This window comes from Carassius carassius, chromosome 14 (assembly GCF_963082965.1).
Source record: "Carassius carassius chromosome 14, fCarCar2.1, whole genome shotgun sequence".
NCBI lineage: Eukaryota > Metazoa > Chordata > Actinopteri > Cypriniformes > Cyprinidae > Carassius > Carassius carassius.
The window spans coordinates 4,248,084-4,258,499 of record NC_081768.1 but is presented as its reverse complement, the minus strand read 5'-3'; the positions used below and the strand labels follow the sequence as shown (position 1 = coordinate 4,258,499).

Sequence of the window (10,416 nt, the reverse complement as noted above, 5' to 3'; positions counted from 1 at the left end):
AATGACTTTTGGCATAAAAGAAAAATCTATAATTTTGACCTATAAAGGTTTTTTTTTTGGCTATTGCTACAAATATACCCCAGCAACTTGAGACTGGTTTGTGGTCCAGGGTCACAGATGGCCTTCAAACTTTTATAAGTACTTCTAATTAAAGATCTTAAAACTTTAATTTCAAGCTTACTATGCTCTTGACAAACTTTAATTTGACTGATTGATTGCAGCAATAAGTTGCCAATAGTTTTAAAGAATGATTAAGGCCAAATAGACAAAGTTAACCACAACATTGGGCAAAACATTTTCTAATTGTTCATATCCCCCCCCCAAATTATCACAAACAATTTTTCTATTTTTTTTTGAAGTCCCTAAATTTAGATTACAACAGCCAAATAAGCTCTTCACTTAAAGCATTCTTGTGCACACTTCTGCAATACCAATTACTTTGGAAACATTTAGTAACACAAAAGTCAAAACTGTTAAAATCTTTTATTGGGATCCAAAAAAGTGGATGTATAAAAAGTAACGATAATAATTTAAAAAGACACAAAAAAAAAATAAAACATTCCTGTGTCACAAGTGATTGTATAAAAAGGCACTCTCCTTTTCCTCTTCGGGACAAAAGGGCACCAAAAGCCTGCAACACAGAGAGAGATGACTAATTAAAGTTTTTATAGACGATATAACAAGCATGCATGACCAAAAGAATTCCCAAAATGCTAATGGAGGAAACTATGGTGCTACAAAAACCCCAGAATGCACTTTTCTAACCACCAAATATATAAAACATGATATTAATATAAAAATACTGCCAAATGCATATCCATTGTCAGGGTTCCAATGGATCTCTGCCCAGTGTAATGTTGTAGCTGTACTATAGACAGTGTTGCCAGGGTAAAATGCGTATTTTACCAAGAAAACTACTTCATATAATGATCGTACAACAGGATTCAGATCACTGTTCAGTATCATGGTTATCAAATGTGATACATGCGGAATGGAGGGTGGGGTCGGGGGCAGATCCAGATTAATCCTCATTGTGGTGTTAATCATGTTGATCAAGAGGAGCTTTTTGCCACAATGCTAGTTAAATGTCACGTCACTGGACTAAACATGCCGACTTGCAAAAACAGAACTTCCCCTACCAAAAAAAAAGTTTTCCCCACCTGGTAACACTTGTGGTGATTGGCCTACTACAAAAAAAAAAAAAAAAATTTTGACCAAGCCATTTGACTAAACTATGAAGCTCAAATTCACAGATCCAGTTAACTCAAGAGGTTATATAGATTTCTTATTCATGTACAATTTACCAAGGATACTTTTCACATTTGCTTGTTCAAAATTTTGCATGCTTGCAAGTCATTAATTATGTATACACACACACCAACAATTCACCTGTAGCAGCTGCCTGGTAAAGCCAGCCTGGAAAGAACCTCTCGGCAGCGGTCACTGAGCAACACAAAAGACGCATTAGTACACAAAACCTCACAAATCAACAACTCCCTTTCACACAAGGCCAACTCTACACACAACTCATTACATAATTGTTAGATTTGAGGACTTTTTTTTCTATTTTGTACCACTACAAGAACTGTGTAATTTTGACCAAAAACTAATTTGGTTAAAATAAATAAATTAGGATGCATTAGCCAGGTTTAGGAATATTGACTTTTTAATTTGCAATGATTGTGTGGAAATGAGTAAATGAACATTTGTGCTGAGAAAGAAATTTAGGGTTGATATTACCTTTTTTTGAAGCTTGCATTACACTTTACGCCTTTTCCAATTTTGTGGTTTAATTCAGCGAATGCAACATTTGAATCATCTTGGTCAAACTTTCTTCCCGAGCTACAAAAGCCTTTGTGCTTAATTTGGTTGAACAATACATATTCCGTTTCTTTTGCACGAAAATTACCAGAGCACCAAACATCTAGATTGTTTTGTGCATGTATACTTTACCTTTTAAAAAGGGGAATCTATCTGTGCTTTTAGAGGTGACTCTGCAGGTCTTACCTCAAGATCCTTTCAATAGAAGACATATGTAGAGTCTCTGCGACATCAGAGGGGATTTAGTGACCCTGATGCAAGGTTGCAACAGGGTTATTGCTTTTAAAACAGGTATAAACACATTAAAGAAATTCCAAGATCTTCTTCGTATTGTGTATAAATCATTGTTAATGTTGAATAGTTTGACTACTTTTTGTTAAAGGGGTCATATTAAATCAAACAACTTGTTTTTGCACCAAAACAGGCAGACATTTAGTTCACATTAAAGTGATTTTTTTTTTTTTTACTTGGTTTTGAGTTCTATACGTTAAAGCATATTTTCATAGTATGACCACTCAAAAGCTGAATAAACAAATGGTTTTAAAGATATGACCCCTTTAAAATTATGAAAATAGTATTGAGATTAGCTTGTTAGGGGGAACCAAAGTAATATTTTGGAAATAATAGTCTTTAATATTGAGGTCAATTGTTCCTGTACAAGACATAATATGCACATTTTTCACGATCTACTTGATAAATAATTGCTATTTATCAACGGTTTATACACAATATATTTTGAACAGCATTGAGTCTTAATGTTGTGATGTTATATAATCCATGCAGAATTTGGACAGTTTTTACAGTTTGCAACATTTGGACAGTTTTGTGAGATGAATTAGCACTTTAATAAGTCAAATACAAAAGTTTTGAAGGCTGTAAAAAAAAAAACTATGCTTTATTGACAAACTGACAGGGAGACATTTTGGACATATTTAGTTCCCTAATTAGGAAATGCACACAATTTTGCTAATATTTCAGAAACTGCAAATTTATAAACACCAAAGAACAAGTTTCTAATATTTGAGTATTGTACGAACAAAGATTTGAGAGTTGTACTTTTTGCAAGACTACAAGTAAATTACAAGCTTTGCGATATTTGTTTTGCTCATTTAACAAAACGAATCAGTAGATGCGAAGTTTACGAGACTTTAACAATAAATAGCCTCAAACCAAATTGGAATTTGTTCTTTGGAAAAAAAGTAACATGTTGGTTTGTACAGGAACTAATATTTTTGTGCATTCCTCGAGAGCTTTTGTTATGCTTTACAAAAGCACGTTTGGAATAAGTCTAAGTGACATTAAGAAGCAGTTTTCTCTTTTTTTAGCAATCATTTTACACATGGCCATCAGCTAATTATCTAGCATTCTGGTATCAGCTTTTTCAGATAAAACACTTAAGCATTAAAATAAAATGAACAAAAACAGGCAAAACTTAAAAAAAAAAAAAAAAAAAAAAAAAAGCAAAGAGAACAAGCACAGCATATAAATCGCAAATCTAAAATGCGTCATGTCGAACTTATGGTCATCATCCTACATCGAGTGGATTCAGATTATTAAAAATGAGTCTTAACCAAAACAGAATACAAAAATAACAACTAGAATTACTTTAGGTGGTTACAAGAGGTTACGAGGGGAGGAAGTTGCCAGGCAACCGTAGTGAAGGACAACTCTCAGAATCTGCCGTATGGATGCTCCCGAAACGATTTGCCCTGTCGAGAAGTCGGAGCCTTTCCACCGGCGCCGCCCCAAGCTCCGCCCTCCCAGTCATCTTCAGCTAGAAAACACAGACACACAACACACACCCTTAACATAGATAACTGACAGCAGTTTAGTGCATCTTATACAGTGTAGTTTAAGCATGATAAAGGTTTTACATTAGAATCTGTAGTATAATCTGGCTGTAACATGTGCCAAGAAAGCTGCAAATTGCACTTGATGCATGCAGAAAGGAGAAATGTCTTACTGTAAGACTCGTAAGTTTCTTGTGCCTCTCCATGACCGTAATCATAATACTCTGTGTCTCTGTGGAGAAGAGAAAATATTTTAAAGAGCAGCTTTGTAAAAAAATTCTAAAAATTGACCGAAGGTAAGACTTTGCATGAGAAGAAAATTACATGGCTTCTGAGAAACTGTGCTCAAATGTTGTTGTAACTTGGAAATGCATGAAGAAATTCATAAGTTAACTGGAAGTCACTACAAATTTAGAGGAATAAAGCAAGAAACAGCACTCACTGCTGTGGAGCAGGCTGACTGTAGTAGCTCTCATACCCTTCATAGGAAGGCTCTGCATATGGTTCTTCATATGCCTGAGAAAACACAGAACACATGGAGATGTTTCACAAACTAAATAATTTATAAAAAAAACCTCTCCAGAAGTTTGATCTTTTCAATGGCAATAAGAAACGTCAGTTTCTACAAAGTGGATAGAGACTAGGGTTGTGCAATATAAGAAAAACTATTGCGATTTCTTTGATAAATTGCGATTTCGATTTTTGTTATGATTTTACATGCTTTACAGTCTTAAACGCATTCAGTATGATTTGGAAACTTTCCAAAAGAAAACAAATTTGAGTTTTATCAAAATGTTGTAACATATCGCTAGAACAAACATTGTCAAAATGATCACGAATTAAAGCTGTGACAAAATGTCTAGACATAGCAAAAAATAAATCCTGTGGCCAGGGATTTTTTTTCTTTCTTGCCATGCATTGGTCATAGAGCTCACTGTAGCGGTGCCTCAGGTGTTGAAACATTTGTTATACATTATACAGGTTCACACGTACTGTGTCTGCAGTGTGTATACAGTATGTGCATGCGGTGCAGAAGCAGCAGCGAGAGCGCATTATTGTAACACAAAAGCACATTAAAATAATGCCTGAGCACGAATCTCTCTGCTCGCACATAGATTTCCTTTACTCTGTCACAAAACCAGACACGTGTGCTCTGATACACGCTGCTATCACCCGGAGAGAGTGCACGCACTTAAAATGTCTCATCTCGCTCAAACTGTGTCCTGTGCACTCTCTATGCTCATGTGCTGGATATAAATTATTTTAGCACTTTTCTATTTCTAACCTTCTTTGTTCACATCTTTCACCACGTGCAGTGTGAACGCTCTGATGCGTTAACATGGGTTCAGATTCGGAAAAAACTATGCACCACAGACTGAGTGTGTGAACCTGGAGTTACGTAGGCACATGCCCAGTCTGTTCTGTTCTGGATTCTCATTGGATCGGATAGAATACAGCGCTAGGTCGGGCCTCAGAAAATCGTGCTATAAGGCGATTCAGAAAATCGTGCATGCTCAAATCGTGATTTTTTTGATGATTTCTATTAATTGCACAGCCCTAGTAGAGACTAATGCTAAATGCAGAGCAAAAAAAGCCATACAGAGCTACCAGCGTGGTCTGATTCTTAAACATATGGTTCTTTCAAATGGGCCCCATTATGTTCTTTTACAAAGTCTTGCTTGTTTTTTTTCGCACCCAAAACAGGCTGACATTTAGTTCAAATTAAAGTGAATACTTTTTTACTTCGGGTCCTAGACATTAAAGCATGTTTTCATAGTATGACCATTAACACTCAAAAGCTGAATAAACAGCTGATTTTAGAAGATATGACCCCTTTAAAGTGGAAAAAAAAAACTATTGAGATTAGCTTGTTGGGGAAACCAATGTAACATTTTGGAAATATTTGTCTTTAATTATACTGAGGTCAATAGTTCCTGTACAAGACATACTATGCACATTTTTCATGATCTACTTAATTGCAGACTATATCAATGGTTTCTACACAATATATTTTGACAGCATTGAGTAAAGCACATTTTCAGTCTTAATGTTGTGATAAGATCCATGCAGATGCGATTTTAATTACACAGTCCTAGTAGAGACTTATGCTAAATTTCAGCATAAGTCTCTACTAAGGAAATAGTCACAAACCAGTAATGAACCAAAATGTAAATTTAATTTAAAAAAAAAACCATGTGCCAAAGAGTTTTGTAGCACATGACCATACAGAAGTTTGGAGTGGTTTCAATTTCTTCCCTTTTTGTAATTTAAAGTCTCATGTTCACTAAAGCTAAAAGCTTTTGATTAAAAATACAGTAAAAAAGGTATTGTGAGATACTAATTCAAAGTAACGATTTCAAAATGCAGTTTATTCCTGTGATGCGAGGCTGAATGTGATGTGCGTTTTAGGAAAATTATGTTTTTCATAGTGATACACCGAAATGAAAATTCTGCGCCGAAACCGAAAATTTAGGATGCACTTGGCCGAAAACCGAAACCGAAAATGGCTTCTTTTAAAAACTTATATATATATATTGCTTGGATTTAATGGATCTGAATTGAAAAATCACAATATAATAATCAAACTTTTATTAACAGTTACATAAAACATAAAATATATTTTACAATAAATATAAATAATAATTATTCTTCAAGTTATGTTCCATCAAATAAAATAGTTTTTTAAAAATTGTGCAAAAAAAAATCCACAATTTTGGAGATTTTTGCAGAACAAATGTTACATATTGCAACTTTGGTGTCCTCTCGTATAGGGCTGTCACTTGTGAAAAAAAAATCCTGTTCGATTTTTGAGACATAGGCAAAGTGTTCATTGAATCGTTAGTAAATTGCCTATATTTGGCGTTGATCCGTTTTTCAACGCCAAATATAGGCAAATCCACCGACAACTAAACAGGCATTAGGGCGAACGTAAAGAGGGCGCTTGAGACGCGCACAAGTCAGCAATGTGGACTGCCATAACGTCAATGAAAAACATTACTGAAGGCTACATTGATATTATGCACTAATAGGCTCTGTGTGTGTGTGTGTGTGTGTGTGTGTGTGTGTGTGTGTGTGTGTCAGAACCTGCAGTTGCTGTGTGACGCGCGTTCGCTGCGAGCGTATAGTGACGAGCTGGACGCGCTCCGAGAGAAGGCCGTTAAAATCGATTCCCTGTTTTCGAAACTTGTGTTGGTTGGTCCGATCGATTGTGCAGCTTTTGAGACAAGCTTTTTTTGATTGTGACAGCCCTTTGACATGCTTAATCTTTGATAGGCAGACGCGTGATAACAGCTCGACCGTGAGTGAAACCTAAGCGCTTGCTCACGGATGGGAGGGGCGGGTGACATTCATTTTCGGTTTACGTTTTCGGCTGTTTTTTTTATTTCGGCCCGAAACCGATAATGCCATTTCGGCCGAAAATTTTCGGGCAGCCGAACTTTCGGTGCACCCCTAGTTTTTCAAGGTTGTTTGATGAACAAAAGGTTAGAAGAACAGAATTTGAAAGAAAAAAAAAACGCTTCTGATCAAACTCAAACTTCTTAAAGTTAACAATGGTGTTGTGGATATTGACTTACATATTCGCCATAGGTTTCAGGTTTGGCTGGGTGCTGTTGGTGGGAGAGAGCGGTGGCTGGTGTCATCCTCTGAGCAGAGGCTGGTGGTCTTGAGCGGGTGGCTCCTGTGCCTCCTCTGGCTGGTGTTTGGGACGGAGGACCACCTCTTCCTGCGGGGGCTCCCCTCGCTGCAGCTCCACGCCCTGGACCTCCTCTAGGCGCTCCTCCACGGGGTGCTCCGCGAGGCGGCATGCCTCGACCCCTTTGAGCAAAATATATATGATTTACTACATATGTACTTCTGATTGTTCACATTATGTGAGAGAATCATATTATGAGATGCATGGTATGTAACAGAGGCTATATAATGGATACAGTTTTCTCACCTAGGTCCCATTGGGGGTGGTGGGCCTCCACGACCTCGGCCATGAGGGAGACCTCTGCCAGGGCCATGAATATCCTGAGAGCCATTCAGAAACCCTGGATCCATGAATGCATCCGGGTGCATCTCATCAAGCCCTTCCACCTGACATCCAAGAAAAAAAGGATAAAGCAGGCAAATCAGCTAATAATTATTAAATGGGTTACTTTTGATTTCAAATGGATTTAAACAGCAGATTACAGCACAGGTGAAAGTCCATTAAAATAATTAAATGTAAAGAAATGGTGTTGCAACAAGGTTAAATTGAGTTAGTTATTTTTGTAATGGACATTCATAACACTAAACTTAATTACACTTAGCATTTCTAATTCAAATGAAACGAGTGATAAATATGAAAAATAGTAATGGGTTAAAGCCCCAGTTTGCTTGCATGCACACTTACAGGCATTAGGAACTTCTTGACCTCATCCATTGCATGAGCCATACGCAGGTAGCAATCAGGAATTGGTGCAAAAACCTCAATGTGCACGTGTAGCTCCATGGTCAGGTGTGCATACTTCAGATCTCCACCCTTCCTCAGCTCCTCTTCCTGCAGGTTTCACAATTTAATCTTTATTAAGCAGGTCTTTTAACAGTAAACACATGAATGCTGCAGTCTGGTTCATTACCTTGTTCTTATCTCTCATGGATCCTTTGCCCAGCACGGAGATCTTTGCACCGGTATCCTCCTGCAGGCGTTTGATGGTGCTGCCCTGCGGCCCCAGAATCTTTCCCACAAAATTGAACTGAGGGGACACATTGAGAAATTGGGTGTTAACCAACAACAGGACCTTGCAATGTACAGACAAAACTCAGACGAAGTGTAAAGACTTACTCGAGGGTATTGCTTTACAGGAATGAGCACTCTTTCTTTCACCCTCACGTTCTTGGCGGTGAACAGATCCAGATACGTCTCGGACTCTTTTTTGGGCTCACCTTTCTGGACCCTTTCAATCTCTGCAAAAGAAAACAAGATCAGCTCAGAGCAAAAATTTTATTAAACGTTGCTTCAAAGTAATTTGAAAACTGCAACAATTCCAAACATACAAAAAAAGCAACAGAAATTGGTAAAATTTTACTTTGTCATAAGCACTGATTTAATGTCTAAAATTATGGTTTTAAAATGCAGACTGCTTTCTGGTTGAAAACCATAACATTTTTTATGCAATGCATCACAGCCAAACTTGACTCTAACAAGAAACTCTCCTCTGATTCAACAAACTAAGAAAAAGGCAGTGGGGAAAAGTCAAGGTATTCAATGAAAAAAAAAAATTGCGCTTTTTGGAATCAATGGAATGCCCGTATATTGTAAACTACAAAATACATTTTGCATAAAAAAATATACTAAATAGCATATATTTTATTGATTTTCGGTACATAATTGGTTAAATTATAACCCACGTGTCTCTTGTACGGTCTGCAATCCTAGGATTCTCTTCCCTCCTACAAAGCTTGAAGCAATGCATCATGGGATTATCCTCCTTCTCCACAAAGGAAACGCAAACGATGCTGGCCAAAGTTATCCACATACACGCAACTATCGTGGGAGGAAAAATCCTCACGTGCGGGTTATTATGTGTAATTGGTCTGAATGCATCTGAAGATACCATGTTATTCTCTATCGAAATCGCATGCACATTTCACACATTTGCATGCGGGCAAGTTCAGCACCTCGAGCCGAATCACACAAAAAACATTTGATCATAAATTGATCAAAATACTTTTTACATATTCGAAATTAAACAATGTAAACCATCACAAAACACAAATTACAGCGGAGCATAAAACAAGGCACGAACCAGGGAAACGCAACAAGGCCCAAATTCACTGCACGCGGCCTGAACCGTGCTTTTGACCGATGCACGCGTTGAATATGAACTAACAAGCTGTAAAAGACGTGACTTCACTATCTAATAAGAGTTATAGAAGCTGCAGACACGAGTTTTGCGTGAATGATTGAATAATGAAGGAAGGAGCACTGACCTGCAGAGAGCAGCTTCATGGCGTGCGTGAACGAGGAGTCCAGACTGTCTTTCTCCGCAAGTAACTCCGGCAGATATTTACTGTCTCCGGCGCTGTTCTTACGCTTAGCGTTGCCGTTATTAGCATCCATGTCGCTCACGAACTCAAACAGCAGGTGCAGGGGTGTGGAGGTGGAAACGCGTGCACAGGCTTTTCTACTCGTCCTAACAAAGGAAACGGCGGCTAATGGCGCACTGGTGGAAATGACCTCACACGGCGAAACCAGCTTCAGTTTCTGTATTAAAAGAACTGGGGGGAGGGGCGCCTACTGTGATTGGTCTGTTCTGATCACCGCTGAGAAAAGTAACAGATGTCAGGCGACATCGCTGTAGCTTAGGCCCACCATGAAGGGGGGAAAATCACAAACTATTATGAGCTAAATAAAAAAAAAAACCGATATAATATACACCGACTGACTGATCAAGCACGTTATAAAGGTTACATTTGCAAAGCTGTAATTACTGTATACAGCATATTCACATTTATTGATGAATCTGAATAAATAAGCTTTCCATTGATGTGTGGTTTGTTAGGATAGGACAATGCTTGGCTGAGATACATCTATTTGAAAATCAGGAATCTGAGAGTACAAAAAAGAGAGAGAGAAAAAAAATCGCCTTTTAAATAAAATAAAAATCTATCATTTTGACCCATACAATGTATTGTTAGCTATTGCTACAAAACAATATAGGCTACTCATGCAACTTATGACTGGTTGTGTGGTCCAGGGTCACAAATATTAAGTACAACTAGAAAATGTGAAAATAAATAGTTAAATAGAGTTTTATTCATCATGTGTTCCCATATT

At 37.5% G+C, this 10,416-nt stretch overlaps 1 protein-coding gene across 2 annotated transcripts; it reads right to left on the bottom strand.

Annotated features, from left to right (window-relative positions):
* Nucleotides 1-337: 337 nt before the first annotated feature.
* On the bottom strand, nt 338-9,706 carry LOC132156760 (KH domain-containing, RNA-binding, signal transduction-associated protein 1-like). 2 transcript variants are annotated; one of them, XR_009437495.1, is made up of 11 exons: nt 9,570-9,706; nt 8,422-8,543; nt 8,216-8,332; nt 7,990-8,136; nt 7,552-7,691; nt 7,187-7,427; nt 4,054-4,127; nt 3,785-3,843; nt 3,427-3,595; nt 1,390-1,443; nt 338-631 (listed from the first exon to the last, which is right to left on the bottom strand). XR_009437495.1 is itself a non-coding variant. In XM_059565764.1 (9 exons), exons 1-9 carry the CDS (start codon nt 9,697-9,699, stop codon nt 3,492-3,494), a joined length of 1,134 nt encoding a protein of 377 aa, XP_059421747.1. In that variant the 5' UTR covers nt 9,700-9,706; the 3' UTR covers nt 3,133-3,491. The 2 variants fall into 2 exon arrangements, 1 of the variants encoding a protein (XP_059421747.1); XM_059565764.1 differs by lacking the exons at nt 338-631; nt 1,390-1,443 and having other exon boundaries at nt 3,133-3,595.
* Between the last annotated feature and the right edge of the window lie 710 nt (nt 9,707-10,416).